The following is a 17,198-nucleotide window of genomic DNA, read 5'->3' on the forward strand; positions in this document are numbered from 1 at the left end:
ACAAACGTACTCACAACTTCACAAACATACTCACAGCTTCACAAACATACTCACAGCTTCACAAACATACTCACAACTTCACAAACATACTCACAACTTCACAAACATACTCACAGCTTCACAAACATACTCACAACTTCACAAACGTACTCACAGCTTCACAAACGTACTCACAACTTCACAAACATACTCACAACTTCACAAACGTACTCACAACTTCACAAACGTACTCACAACTTCACAAACATACTCACAGCTTCACAAACATACTCACAGCTTCACAAACATACTCACAACTTCACAAACATACTCACAGCTTCACAAACATACTCACAGCTTCACAAACATACTCACAACTTCACAAACGTACTCACAGCTTCACAAACGTACTCACAACTTCACAAACATACTCACAACTTCACAAACGTACTCACAGCTTCACAAACGTACTCACAACTTCACAAACATACTCACAACTTCACAAACGTACTCACAGCTTCACAAACGTACTCACAACTTCACAAACATACTCACAGCTTCACAAACATACTCACAGCTTCACAAACATACTCACAACTTCACAAACGTACTCACAACTTCACAAACATACTCACAACTTCACAAACGTACTCACAACTTCACAAACGTACTCACAGCTTCACAAACGTACTCACAACTTCACAAACGTACTCACAACTTCACAAACGTACTCATAGCTTCACAAACGTACTCACAGCTTCACAAACGTACTCACAACTTCACAAACGTACTCACAGCTTCACAAACATACTCATAGCTTCACAAACATACTCATAGCTTCACAAACATACTCACAACTTCACAAACGTACTCACAGCTTCACAAACGTACTCACAACTTCACAAACATACTCATAGCTTCACAAACATACTCACAACTTCACAAACGTACTCACAGCTTCACAAACATACTCATAGCTTCACAAACATACTCACAACTTCACAAACGTACTCACAGCTTCACAAACGTACTCACAACTTCACAAACATACTCACAGCTTCACAAACATACTCACAGCTTCACAAACGTACTCACAACTTCACAAACGTACTCACAACTTCACAAACGTACTCACAGCTTCACAAACATACTCACAACTTCACAAACGTACTCACAACTTCACAAACATACTCACAGCTTCACAAACATACTCACAGCTTCACAAACGTACTCACAGCTTCACAAACGTACTCACAACTTCACAAACATACTCACAGCTTCACAAACATACTCACAGCTTCACAAACGTACTCACAACTTCACAAACGTACTCACAACTTCACAAACGTACTCACAGCTTCACAAACATACTCACAACTTCACAAACGTACTCACAACTTCACAAACGTACTCACAACTTCACAAACATACTCACAGCTTCACAAACGTACTCACAACTTCACAAACGTACTCACAGCTTCACAAACGTACTCACAGCTTCACAAACGTACTCACAACTTCACAAACATACTCACAGCTTCACAAACGTACTCATAACTTCACAAACATACTCACAACTTCACAAACATACTCACAGCTTCACAAACGTACTCACAACTTCACAAACGTACTCACAGCTTCACAAACGTACTCACAACTTCACAAACGTACTCACAACTTCACAAACGTACTCACAGCTTCACAAACGTACTCACAGCTTCACAAACATACTCACAACTTCACAAACATACTCACAACTTCACAAACATACTCACAGCTTCACAAACATACTCACAACTTCACAAACGTACTCACAGCTTCACAAACATACTCACAGCTTCACAAACGTACTCACAGCTTCACAAACGTACTCACAACTTCACAAACATACTCACAACTTCACAAACATACTCACAACTTCACAAACGTACTCACAGCTTCACAAACGTACTCACAGCTTCACAAACATACTCACAACTTCACAAACATACTCACAACTTCACAAACATACTCACAGCTTCACAAACATACTCACAACTTCACAAACGTACTCACAGCTTCACAAACATACTCACAGCTTCACAAACGTACTCACAGCTTCACAAACGTACTCACAACTTCACAAACATACTCACAACTTCACAAACATACTCACAACTTCACAAACGTACTCACAGCTTCACAAACGTACTCACAGCTTCACAAACATACTCACAACTTCACAAACATACTCACAACTTCACAAACATACTCATAGCTTCACAAACATACTCACAACTTCACAAACGTACTCACAGCTTCACAAACGTACTCACAACTTCACAAACATACTCACAACTTCACAAACATACTCACAGCTTCACAAACATACTCACAACTTCACAAACGTACTCACAGCTTCACAAACGTACTCACAACTTCACAAACATACTCACAACTTCACAAACATACTCACAACTTCACAAACATACTCACAGCTTCACAAACATACTCACAACTTCACAAACGTACTCACAGCTTCACAAACATACTCACAGCTTCACAAACATACTCACAACTTCACAAACATACTCACAGCTTCACAAACATACTCACAACTTCACAAACATACTCACAGCTTCACAAACATACTCACAACTTCACAAACGTACTCACAGCTTCACAAACGTACTCACAACTTCACAAACGTACTCACAGCTTCACAAACATACTCACAGCTTCACAAACGTACTCACAACTTCACAAACGTACTCACAGCTTCACAAACATACTCACAGCTTCACAAACATACTCACAGCTTCACAAACATACTCACAACTTCACAAACGTACTCACAACTTCACAAACATACTCACAACTTCACAAACGTACTCACAGCTTCACAAACATACTCACAACTTCACAAACATACTCACAGCTTCACAAACATACTCACAACTTCACAAACATACTCACAACTTCACAAACGTACTCACAACTTCACAAACGTACTCACAACTTCACAAACATACTCACAACTTCACAAACGTACTCACAACTTCACAAACATACTCACAACTTCACAAACGTACTCACAACTTCACAAACATACTCACAACTTCACAAACGTACTCACAGCTTCACAAACATACTCACAACTTCACAAACATACTCACAGCTTCACAAACATACTCACAACTTCACAAACGTACTCACAGCTTCACAAACATACTCACAACTTCACAAACATACTCACAGCTTCACAAACATACTCACAGCTTCACAAACATACTCACAACTTCACAAACGTACTCACAGCTTCACAAACATACTCACAACTTCACAAACATACTCACAACTTCACAAACATACTCACAGCTTCACAAACATACTCACAACTTCACAAACATACTCACAGCTTCACAAACATACTCACAGCTTCACAAACGTACTCACAGCTTCACAAACGTACTCACAGCTTCACAAACGTACTCACAGCTTCACAAACATACTCACAACTTCACAAACGTACTCACAACTTCACAAACATACTCACAACTTCACAAACGTACTCACAACTTCACAAACATACTCACAACTTCACAAACGTACTCACAGCTTCACAAACGTACTCACAACTTCACAAACATACTCACAGCTTCACAAACGTACTCACAGCTTCACAAACGTACTCACAGCTTCACAAACGTACTCACAACTTCACAAACATACTCACAGCTTCACAAACGTACTCACAGCTTCACAAACGTACTCACAGCTTCACAAACGTACTCACAACTTCACAAACATACTCACAACTTCACAAACATACTCACAACTTCACAAACATACTCACAACTTCACAAACATACTCATAACTTCACAAACATACTCACAACTTCACAAACATACTCACAACTTCACAAACATACTCACAGCTTCACAAACGTACTCATAGCTTCACAAACGTACTCACAACTTCACAAACGTACTCACAACTTCACAAACATACTCACAACTTCACAAACATACTCATAACTTCACAAACATACTCACAGCTTCACAAACGTACTCATAACTTCACAAACATACTCACAGCTTCACAAACATACTCACAGCTTCACAAACATACTCACAGCTTCACAAACGTACTCACAACTTCACAAACATACTCATAGCTTCACAAACATACTCACAACTTCACAAACATACTCACAACTTCACAAACATACTCATAGCTTCACAAACATACTCACAACTTCACAAACATACTCACAACTTCACAAACATACTCACAACTTCACAAACATACTCACAGCTTCACAAACATACTCACAACTTCACAAACATACTCACAGCTTCACAAACATACTCATAACTTCACAAACATACTCACAGCTTCACAAACATACTCACAGCTTCACAAACATACTCACAACTTCACAAACATACTCACAACTTCACAAACATACTCATAGCTTCACAAACATACTCACAACTTCACAAACATACTCATAGCTTCACAAACATACTCATAGCTTCACAAACATACTCATAACTTCACAAACATACTCACAACTTCACAAACATACTCACAGCTTCACAAACATACTCACAACTTCACAAACATACTCATAGCTTCACAAACATACTCACAACTTCACAAACATACTCACAGCTTCACAAACATACTCACAACTTCACAAACATACTCATAACTTCACAAACATACTCACAACTTCACAAACATACTCACAACTTCACAAACATACTCATAGCTTCACAAACATACTCACAACTTCACAAACGTACTCACAACTTCACAAACATACTCACAACTTCACAAACATACTCACAACTTCACAAACATACTCACAACTTCACAAACGTACTCACAACTTCACAAACATACTCATAGCTTCACAAACATACTCACAACTTCACAAACATACTCACAACTTCACAAACATACTCATAGCTTCACAAACATACTCACAACTTCACAAACATACTCACAACTTCACAAACATACTCATAGCTTCACAAACATACTCACAACTTCACAAACATACTCACAACTTCACAAACATACTCATAGCTTCACAAACATACTCACAACTTCACAAACATACTCACAACTTCACAAACATACTCATAGCTTCACAAACGTACTCACAACTTCACAAACGTACTCACAACTTCACAAACATACTCACAACTTCACAAACATACTCATAGCTTCACAAACATACTCACAACTTCACAAACATACTCACAACTTCACAAACATACTCATAGCTTCACAAACATACTCATAGCTTCACAAACATACTCACAGCTTCACAAACGTACTCACAACTTCACAAACGTACTCACAACTTCACAAACATACTCACAACTTCACAAACATACTCATAGCTTCACAAACATACTCACAACTTCACAAACATACTCACAACTTCACAAACATACTCATAGCTTCACAAACATACTCACAACTTCACAAACATACTCACAACTTCACAAACATACTCATAGCTTCACAAACATACTCATAGCTTCACAAACATACTCACAGCTTCACAAACATACTCACAACTTCACAAACATACTCACAACTTCACAAACATACTCATAGCTTCACAAACATACTCATAGCTTCACAAACATACTCACAACTTCACAAACATACTCACAGCTTCACAAACATACTCACAACTTCACAAACATACTCATAGCTTCACAAACATACTCACAGCTTCACAAACATACTCACAACTTCACAAACATACTCACAACTTCACAAACATACTCATAGCTTCACAAACATACTCACAGCTTCACAAACATACTCACAGCTTCACAAACATACTCACAACTTCACAAACATACTCATAGCTTCACAAACATACTCACAGCTTCACAAACATACTCACAACTTCACAAACATACTCATAGCTTCACAAACATACTCACAACTTCACAAACATACTCACAACTTCACAAACATACTCACAGCTTCACAAACATACTCATAGCTTCACAAACATACTCACAGCTTCACAAACATACTCATAGCTTCACAAACATACTCATAGCTTCACAAACATACTCACAGCTTCACAAACATACTCACAACTTCACAAACATACTCATAGCTTCACAAACATACTCACAGCTTCACAAACATACTCACAACTTCACAAACATACTCACAACTTCACAAACATACTCACAGCTTCACAAACATACTCATAGCTTCACAAACATACTCACAGCTTCACAAACGTACTCACAGCTTCACAAACATACTCATAGCTTCACAAACATACTCATAGCTTCACAAACATACTCACAGCTTCACAAACGTACTCACAGCTTCACAAACGTACTCACAGCTTCACAAACGTACTCACAACTTCACAAACATACTCACAACTTCACAAACGTACTCACAGCTTCACAAACATACTCACAGCTTCACAAACATACTCATAGCTTCACAAACATACTCACAGCTTCACAAACGTACTCACAGCTTCACAAACATACTCATAGCTTCACAAACATACTCACAGCTTCACAAACGTACTCACAGCTTCACAAACATACTCACAGCTTCACAAACATACTCACAACTTCACAAACATACTCACAGCTTCACAAACATACTCATAGCTTCACAAACATACTCACAGCTTCACAAACGTACTCACAGCTTCACAAACGTACTCACAGCTTCACAAACATACTCACAACTTCACAAACATACTCATAGCTTCACAAACATACTCACAGCTTCACAAACATACTCACAGCTTCACAAACATACTCATAGCTTCACAAACATACTCACAACTTCACAAACATACTCACAACTTCACAAACATACTCACAACTTCACAAACGTACTCATAACTTCACAAACATACTCACAACTTCACAAACATACTCACAACTTCACAAACGTACTCACAACTTCACAAACGTACTCACAGCTTCACAAACATACTCACAGCTTCACAAACGTACTCACAACTTCACAAACGTACTCATAGCTTCACAAACATACTCACAGCTTCACAAACATACTCACAGCTTCACAAACGTACTCACAACTTCACAAACGTACTCACAACTTCACAAACATACTCACAACTTCACAAACGTACTCACAACTTCACAAACATACTCACAGCTTCACAAACATACTCACAGCTTCACAAACGTACTCACAACTTCACAAACATACTCACAACTTCACAAACATACTCACAGCTTCACAAACATACTCACAACTTCACAAACATACTCACAACTTCACAAACATACTCACAGCTTCACAAACGTACTCACAACTTCACAAACATACTCACAACTTCACAAACGTACTCACAACTTCACAAACATACTCACAGCTTCACAAACGTACTCACAACTTCACAAACATACTCACAGCTTCACAAACGTACTCACAACTTCACAAACATACTCACAACTTCACAAACATACTCACAACTTCACAAACATACTCACAACTTCACAAACATACTCACAGCTTCACAAACATACTCAGAACTTCACAAACGTACTCACAACTTCACAAACATACTCACAACTTCACAAACATACTCACAACTTCACAAACATACTCACAACTTCACAAACATACTCACAACTTCACAAACGTACTCACAGCTTCACAAACATACTCACAACTTCACAAACATACTCACAACTTCACAAACATACTCACAGCTTCACAAACATACTCACAACTTCACAAACATACTCACAACTTCACAAACGTACTCATAGCTTCACAAACATACTCACAACTTCACAAACGTACTCACAACTTCACAAACGTACTCATAGCTTCACAAACATACTCACAGCTTCACAAACATACTCACAGCTTCACAAACATACTCACAGCTTCACAAACGTACTCACAACTTCACAAACATACTCACAACTTCACAAACATACTCACAGCTTCACAAACATACTCATAGCTTCACAAACATACTCACAGCTTCACAAACATACTCACAACTTCACAAACATACTCACAACTTCACAAACATACTCACAGCTTCACAAACATACTCATAGCTTCACAAACATACTCACAGCTTCACAAACATACTCATAGCTTCACAAACGTACTCACAGCTTCACAAACATACTCACAGCTTCACAAACATACTCACAGCTTCACAAACGTACTCACAGCTTCACAAACATACTCACAGCTTCACAAACATACTCACAACTTCACAAACATACTCACAACTTCACAAACGTACTCACAGCTTCACAAACGTACTCACAGCTTCACAAACATACTCACAACTTCACAAACGTACTCACAACTTCACAAACGTACTCACAGCTTCACAAACATACTCACAACTTCACAAACATACTCATAACTTCACAAACATACTCACAACTTCACAAACGTACTCACAACTTCACAAACATACTCACAACTTCACAAACGTACTCACAACTTCACAAACGTACTCACAGCTTCACAAACATACTCACAACTTCACAAACGTACTCACAACTTCACAAACATACTCACAGCTTCACAAACATACTCACAACTTCACAAACATACTCACAACTTCACAAACGTACTCACAGCTTCACAAACATACTCACAACTTCACAAACATACTCATAGCTTCACAAACATACTCACAACTTCACAAACATACTCACAACTTCACAAACGTACTCACAGCTTCACAAACATACTCACAGCTTCACAAACATACTCACAACTTCACAAACGTACTCACAGCTTCACAAACATACTCACAACTTCACAAACATACTCATAGCTTCACAAACATACTCACAACTTCACAAACATACTCACAACTTCACAAACGTACTCACAGCTTCACAAACATACTCACAGCTTCACAAACGTACTCACAGCTTCACAAACGTACTCACAACTTCACAAACATACTCACAACTTCACAAACATACTCACAACTTCACAAACGTACTCACAGCTTCACAAACATACTCACAGCTTCACAAACGTACTCACAACTTCACAAACGTACTCACAACTTCACAAACATACTCACAACTTCACAAACATACTCATAACTTCACAAACATACTCATAACTTCACAAACATACTCACAACTTCACAAACGTACTCATAACTTCACAAACATACTCACAGCTTCACAAACGTACTCACAACTTCACAAACGTACTCACAACTTCACAAACGTACTCATAGCTTCACAAACGTACTCACAACTTCACAAACGTACTCACAACTTCACAAACGTACTCACAACTTCACAAACGTACTCACAACTTCACAAACGTACTCACAACTTCACAAACGTACTCACAGCTTCACAAACGTACTCACAACTTCACAAACGTACTCACAACTTCACAAACGTACTCACAACTTCACAAACGTACTCACAGCTTCACAAACGTACTCACAACTTCACAAACGTACTCACAACTTCACAAACGTACTCACAACTTCACAAACATACTCACAGCTTCACAAACATACTCACAGCTTCACAAACGTACTCATAGCTTCACAAACGTACTCACAACTTCACAAACATACTCACAACTTCACAAACGTACTCATAACTTCACAAACATACTCACAACTTCACAAACATACTCATAGCTTCACAAACATACTCACAACTTCACAAACATACTCACAACTTCACAAACGTACTCATAGCTTCACAAACGTACTCGTAGCTTCACAAACGTACTCACAACTTCACAAACATACTCACAACTTCACAAACATACTCATAGCTTCACAAACATACTCACAACTTCACAAACATACTCACAACTTCACAAACGTACTCATAGCTTCACAAACATACTCACAGCTTCACAAACGTACTCACAACTTCACAAACGTACTCACAACTTCACAAACATACTCACAGCTTCACAAACGTACTCACAACTTCACAAACATACTCACAACTTCACAAACGTACTCATAACTTCACAAACGTACTCACAACTTCACAAACATACTCACAACTTCACAAACGTACTCATAACTTCACAAACGTACTCATAACTTCACAAACATACTCACAGCTTCACAAACGTACTCACAACTTCACAAACGTACTCATAGCTTCACAAACGTACTCGTAGCTTCACAAACGTACTCGTAGCTTCACAAACGTACTCGTAGCTTCACAAACGTACTCGTAGCTTCACAAACGTACTCACAACTTCACAAACATACTCACAACTTCACAAACATACTCACAACTTCACAAACGTACTCACAACTTCACAAACGTACTCATAACTTCACAAACATACTCGTAGCTTCACAAACATACTCGTAGCTTCACAAACATACTATGACTCAACATTCATTTTTTAAAAAATCAGTATCTGTTTCTACACAGCCTTGGAATGTTTACAGTTCAAATGGAAGCCATTCATCCTACTCCATTGCCTCTCTCCTCATAGCCCCACATCAATCCCAAACCAATCCCACTACCCTACTCTCTCCAAATAGCCCTGCATCAATACCAGAATAATCCCACTATCCATCTCTCTCCAAATAGCCCTGTATCAACCCCAAACTAATCCCACTACCCTACTCTCTCCAAATTGCCTGATATTGATCCTAAACTAATCCCACTACCCTACTCTCTCCAAATTGCCTGATATTGATCCTAAACTAATCCCACTGCCCTGCTCTCTCAAAATTGCCTTGTATCAATCTCATTCTAATGCCACTACCCTACTCTCTCCAAATAGCCCTGTATCAGTCCCAAACTAATCCCACTGCCTTACTCTCTCCGGATAGCCCTTTATCAATCCCAAACTAATCCCACTACCCTACTCTCTCCAAATAGCTCCATGTCAATCCCCCAGCTAATCCCATTCTCTCCCCAAAGTTGTTCAAAGTCCTTTCTTTTATTATGAAAATCTTCCAGGTGTCTATCATATTGAGTTTACAGCAGGGAAAGAAGACATTCAGCGTAACTGGTCTACGTTCCAATGGGGCTTAACAGGCTAAGACGCTGGAAAAATCTAGAACACGGCGTCACAATCTCAGGATGAAGGGTCGATCATTAAAGCTGAGATGAGGAAAAATCTTTTCACTACCCCAGGGTGCGGTGGATGCTCTGTCGCTGAGTGTATTTAAAGCAGAGATAGGCAGATTTTTTGGTCTCTCAGAGATTCAGGTGGAACTGAAACCCAAGATCAGCCATGCTCATAATGAATGGCTTGATGGACTACCTGGCCTACTCCTCCTCTTGTACAGGTGTTAGTGTTCCACATGCGCCTCCTCCCACTCTGTATCGCACCCTCTCAGTATATCCTTCCATTCCTTTATCCCTCATCTCTTTATCTAGCTTCCCCTTTACATACATCTAAGCAAATCACCTCAGCTATTCCCTATGGAAGCGAGTTCCACTCTCTGAGTAAAGAACTTCCTTTTGAATTCTCCATTGAACACGTTGGCAACTATCTTATATTTATGACCCAAGTTCTGGTCTCACCCACAAGTGGAAACATCTGCTCCACGTCTACCTGATCAGATTTCATGTGAAGTTCTTCTTGTGTCAAGTTCTGCAGACTCTACACATCCAACACAGAGCTCGTTGTGACTCTCTTACCTTTGGTGTCCGTTTCCTTGGTAACAAGTTGATACCATTGAAGATTGAATGTGATTGCCTGGTTGGATGCGCAGACATGTTGTTGCCACGCTCACTATCCTGTCTGAGGACAGCTGCTGGAAAAAGACACAAAGGCCAAAGTGAAGACGATGATATCATTTTTAATGATTTCATCTACAAAAGAATCAAAGGGGTTTTTTTTTAATATGGGTTGTTGCGATCTGGAATGCACTGCCTGAAGGAGCTGTGGGAGCAAAATCATCAGTCGCTTTCAAAAGGGAATTGGATAAATACTCAAAAGGGAATACTTATTTATATCGCTATTGGGAAAGAGCAGGGGGAGTGGGAATAATTGGATGATTATCGCAAAGGGTCAGCACAGGCAAAATGGGCCGAATGATCTGCTTCTGTGCTGTGTCTTCTACAATTTGAAAGTGCGAATCTTGCGTATCAGAAATCTTGTTCAGCATGACAAATGATCCGGAGACACAAGTTCACATCTCACCGAGGCAGCAAGGAAATTCAAGTGTCAATTCATTAAATAAATCTGGGTTAAATCACAGAACGACTAGGTTCTTGTAAAAACCCATCAGGTTCACTAATATCCTTTAGGGGAGGAAATCTGCGATCATTATCCAGCCTGGCCTACATGTGACTGTAGAGTCACAGCAATGTCTTACCTGCCACTATAATGGTCATAGTATTTCCCAAACTATTTTCCAATGTGATCCCATTTTAACATCTGGAAACTACCTTGTCCCGAGATGCCAGAGAGAAACAAAACAGCAATAAAGCACCGCAGCAACATTTAGTTTATAATTATTAAGGTTCACGTATTATGGATTGACATATAGATATGCACATCTGTGCTTTTAAGTACTTTGTAGAAAGGTATTTTATGTATTATACAGGATTCAGCCTAGTTATTCCCTGCTGATTTAAGACCCTTTCTGGTGCTGTTCCCTCTACCTCAGACCACAATGTAAGCAGTTCCTCTCAACCACACACAAACGTGCAGACATTCCCCTGCCCCCTCACAACCCCTCCACCCCATTCTCACGCAGCATCCCCTCTTCCCAAGTAATGCCTCTCTACAAACTCTGGAGCAGGATTTGCACTCAAGACTCAGTGACACAGTGGTGGAGGGCACAATGGGTTAGCACTGCTGCCTCATAGCTCCAGGAACCTGGGTTTGATTCCCGGCTTGGGCCACTGTCTGTCTGGAGTTTGCATATTCTTCTTGTGTCTGCATGGGTTCACTCCATGCACTCCGGTTCCCTCCCATAGTCCAAAGATGTCTGGGTTAGGTTAACTGGCCGTGCTAAATTGCCCCTCGGTGTCCCGGGATGCGTAGGTTAGAGGGATTAGTGGGATGGATATGTGGGGTTACGGGGATAGGGCCGGGATGGGATTGTTGTGGGTGCAGGTTCGATGGGCCGAATGGCTGCCTTCTGTACAGTTGAGATTGTACGATTTTATGACTCCGGAGGGGTCTCGAAACCACAATGTTCTGACTGAGAGACGCGAGTGAGAGCTACTGAGCTCCGGCTGACCAATACTAGGGGTTACCCACTGAATATAATTCATCAACAACACATGTTCACTCACAGGCAGTTGAGCGTTGGTTGCCTCGGAAGTACTCGTAGAACTTGGAGAGGTACATGACCATGCTGAGTTTGTCAGGCTCGCTGACGGAGGCCATTTCCTTCCCTGTGGTGACTGGAGAGATTCCAAATTCCCGTTCTGCTACATCGAAGGCCAGCTGGTTGTTTTTGGCAGCATCCTCTTCATTCAGCGCATCAAAGTCACTGGGGAAGAAAGAAGGGACACATCACGCGTGTGGGGGAAGGGAAGGTGGGGCTAGGCACCAGGCCGGGAATTGGGCCGAGAGTTCGGGATGTCGAGCTGGGGTTGTGTGTGCGGGGGTGGTTGGGAGTGAATCCCCTACACCACCAATTCACAGCCTCCAAAAATACCAAACTTTCATCAATTTACTCAACTTCACCAGCAATGTAAGTTCTAAACGGAGACCAAGGTCAGTGAAACCTGCTAGGTCCTTCAGCAAGAACAAGCTGCATTTATATAGCATCTGGAAATACAACGAAACATCCCAAGGTGCTTTACAGGCGGGTGAGCGGACAAGAAATGTTGACACTGAGTGACATGAGCAGAAATCAGGTGACCATAAGCTGGGTGAAGAAGGAGGAAAGAGTAGAGGAGCAGAGGAGTTGAGGGACGGAATTGAAGAGCTTCGGACACAGGTACTTGAAGGCCACTGGTGGAGTAGAACAAGTCAGAGAGGGACAAGAGGCCAGATTGGGAGGATTGCAGAGATCTCAGAGAGTTTTGTATGGCTGGGAGATGTGACAGAGATAGGGAGGGGTGAGACCATGGAGGGAAATGAAAATGAGGGTAAGGTGTTCAGGGACTGGGCTTTGGATTAGGTTAACGAGCAGAAGAGGGGGCTTGGAAATATAAGTAACTTAGTTGGAAAGTGCTGCCTGAAAGGGCAGTGGAAGCACATTCTATAGTAACTTTCAAAAGGGATTTGGGTGAACTCTTGTGAGGGGACAAATTAGAGAGCAAAGAGGTGCACTATTTGGACAACTTTCAAAGAGCTGGCACAGGCATGAAGGGCCAAATGGCCTTCTCAAATGCTGTCTTGTTCTACGGCTTAGAAAGTGGGAAAGCCCTCTGCCAATGCATTCATTTTGTAAAGCTGACAAGTGCCCTTGGCAGGATTTACACCTCACGTCCTCTGTTCCAACGGTCAACTCCACTGGAGCCCCAGTCATACAGGAGTCAGCAATATAAAGAGAGTTCAGACTGGATCCCAAAGGTTTAATTCCCCAACATTAATCCACCCTCCCACGTCACAGATTGTGCAGAAATTGAACCTTACATTAGTTGTGGGCAGAAGTGATGTATGATGGCACACAGAGCCAGGCCGTTACTCCATGAGGTGGTGAGGTCAGTGATTGTCACGTTCTTGTAACTCTCGGTTTGTTTCTGGCACCAGGTCAAAAGCCTATTGGGACGAACCTCTGACTCTGTGATTGAGAGATAAAGACAAGACAATAGATAAGCAGCTTGGTAAACGTCAAACCCAGACCTCAGATTTACAGAAAATGGGCCATTCAGCCGCAAAAGTGTTCCTGATCCGCCACCCACTCTCTCTGAATCACTCCATTCCCTTTAGAACATAGAATGCTACAGTGCAGAAAGAGGCCCTTCGTCCCATCGAGTCTGCACTGAACACAATCCCACCCAGGTCCTACCCCCATATTATACCCACTAATCCCTCTGACCTACGCATCCCTGGATATTATGGGGCAATTTCTTAGCATGGCCAATCAACCTAACCCGCACATCTTTGGACTGTAGGAGGAAATTGGAGTACCCAGAGGAAACCTACGTAGACACGAGGAGAATGTGCAAGCTCCACACAGACAGTGACCCGAGCCGGGAATCGAACCTAGGACCCTAGAGCTATGAAGCAGCAGTGCTGACCACTGTGCTACTGTGCCGCCCTTTTCCTTCATGTACGCATCAAGCCTCCCTTCAACGATCCACGTCGCAAAGAGTTTGAGCTTTTCACCATTCCTTACATAAAGAAATTCTTCCAGAATTTTTGAACGTCAATAACAATCTTATACAGTATTTATGCTCCCTTGTTCTGGATTCACCATCAGTGAGAGATAGTCTCCTCAAATCCACCTCACTAAAACCCTTCATCAATTCTAAAGATCTCCATGGGGTCACCTTCTCTTTTCCCAAATAACAAGCGCTGGCCTGCATAATCCTCTTTGATTTCCTCAATTCTGCTGAACATCATTGCAAGTCTCCTTCCTGTGTTTCAACATCCTTATTTTATTACAGCAGTCGGAATTCCAAGTCCAGTCTATGAAATTGTTTGAAAATCCTCAAACTAAATTTAACCTATATGGTAGATTGACAGGATGAGACAAAATGGGAACTGGCACAGACCAGTTTAAAGTTCATTAAAGTTAAAGTTTATTTATTTATTAATAATTTAATATTTAATGATTAAATAATTTAAAATAATTATTTTAAAAGGTTATTTATCTTTTTAAATAATGACACAGCATTACAGACCTACAATACTCTGGGAGCTCACCTAATTGGAAAATGATTCTCAGAACATCCATTATTTCCTACTTAGCTTCCTTCAACACCCTGGTATACAATCCAACTGCTGCTGGTGACTTATCCACCTTCAACGGTGTCAGTCCCTGCAGTAATTCTTCGCTCATCATGCTTATTGTATCTAATATTTTACGCTCCTCCTCTAATTAGAATGTCTACATTAACCTTCGCCTTAAAGACAATGTACTCATTGAGAACCCTGCCCACATCTTCTGAATCAATCCACAGGGTTCGACAGGACAGTTTCAGAAAAAATGTTCCTAATGGTGGGGGAGTCCAGAACTAGGGGTCATTGTTTGAGAATAAGGAGTAAATCTTTTAGAACTGAGGTGAGGAGAAATTTCTTCATCCAGAGGGTGACGAATGTGTAGAATTCACTACCACAGAATGTAGTTGAGGCCAAAACATTGTCTGATTTCAAGAAGAAATTAGATATAGCTCTTAGAGTTAAGGGGATCAAAAGATATGGGGGAAGGGGTAAAAATCAGGATTTTGAATTTGATGATCAGCTGAAGGGCCAAATGTCCTAATCCTGCTTCTAGTTTCTATGTTTCTATCAACCCACTAGAAATCACGTACACCTCTGTTGGCCTAACCTTTTCTTTAGTTATTCTCTTGCTCTTATGTATTAGTAAAATATCTCAAGTGTTCTGTAATTATATCTGCCAATATTGTTTCATATCGCTTTTTTGCTTCCATAGTTTCCATTTTTACTTCACCCCTGTACTTTCTATACTAATCTTAGCTTTCTATAGTAACTGTCATAAACTTTCCTTTTCTGCTTTATCCTGGTCTGTATGCTTCTGGATGACCAAGGGACTGTATATTTGGCAGTACCACCCTATTTCTTTGTGAGGACATGTTGACACTGTACCTGTAGAATCTCGCTTTTCAAAGCTTCCCATCTTCCATTATAGAAGATGCATCTAGTCCACTTTCGCCAGTTTACCTCTAAGCTTTGTAAAATTTGTCTTCACACAGTTTAGAATTTTTTCCTCCTGTTCTATCTTCATCCTTTCCCATCACTGTGCTAAATCTCACTACATTATGATCACTATTTCCAAAATGGTCCCCCCAATGTCACTTCATCCACTGGTCTAGCGTCATTTCATAAGACAAAATCATTGGGCTTGTTGGATGCTGGTTAAAAGAGTTTTCTTGAATGCAGTTGAAGAATTACGCACCCTTGGTGCTCCTCACACTGTTCATTAACTAGTTGATGTAAATTGAAAAACGTGACTCACCACGACGTGAAACTTTGATAGACTTTCGAATGGAATTTACTCTTTCAAGTGGGCAATTCTTCAGATCAGTTGTGATGTATAGCTGGCGAACCTGAAGGGGATCAAAGGAAATTTTCAGCTTATTCTCTTTAGAACACCACCACC

General features: G+C 40.5%; 1 protein-coding gene across 8 annotated transcripts in view; it reads right to left on the bottom strand.

Annotated features, from left to right (window-relative positions):
- Positions 1 to 17,198, bottom strand: part of LOC145343759 (F-actin-monooxygenase MICAL2-like) — a 255,306-nt gene that overhangs the window by 124,186 nt on the left and 113,922 nt on the right. For 7 of the 8 annotated variants that reach the window (XM_080190062.1, XM_080190065.1, XM_080190064.1 and 4 more), the window contains exons 11-14: positions 17,055 to 17,145; positions 14,546 to 14,693; positions 13,252 to 13,451; positions 11,644 to 11,759 (exon numbers count right to left, since the gene is read on the bottom strand). In XM_080190062.1, the coding sequence (XP_080046188.1) occupies positions 11,644 to 11,759; positions 13,252 to 13,451; positions 14,546 to 14,693; positions 17,055 to 17,145 (555 nt within the window). The remainder of the gene's footprint in view (positions 1 to 11,643; positions 11,760 to 13,251; positions 13,452 to 14,545; positions 14,694 to 17,054; positions 17,146 to 17,198) is intronic. The other variant, XM_080190063.1, reaches the window with a different exon arrangement.

The sequence above is a fragment of the Carcharhinus amblyrhynchos genome, chromosome 6, assembly GCF_965287045.1.
Source record: "Carcharhinus amblyrhynchos chromosome 6, sCarAmb.v2.hapA, whole genome shotgun sequence".
Classification (NCBI taxonomy): Eukaryota; Metazoa; Chordata; class Chondrichthyes; order Carcharhiniformes; family Carcharhinidae; genus Carcharhinus; species Carcharhinus amblyrhynchos.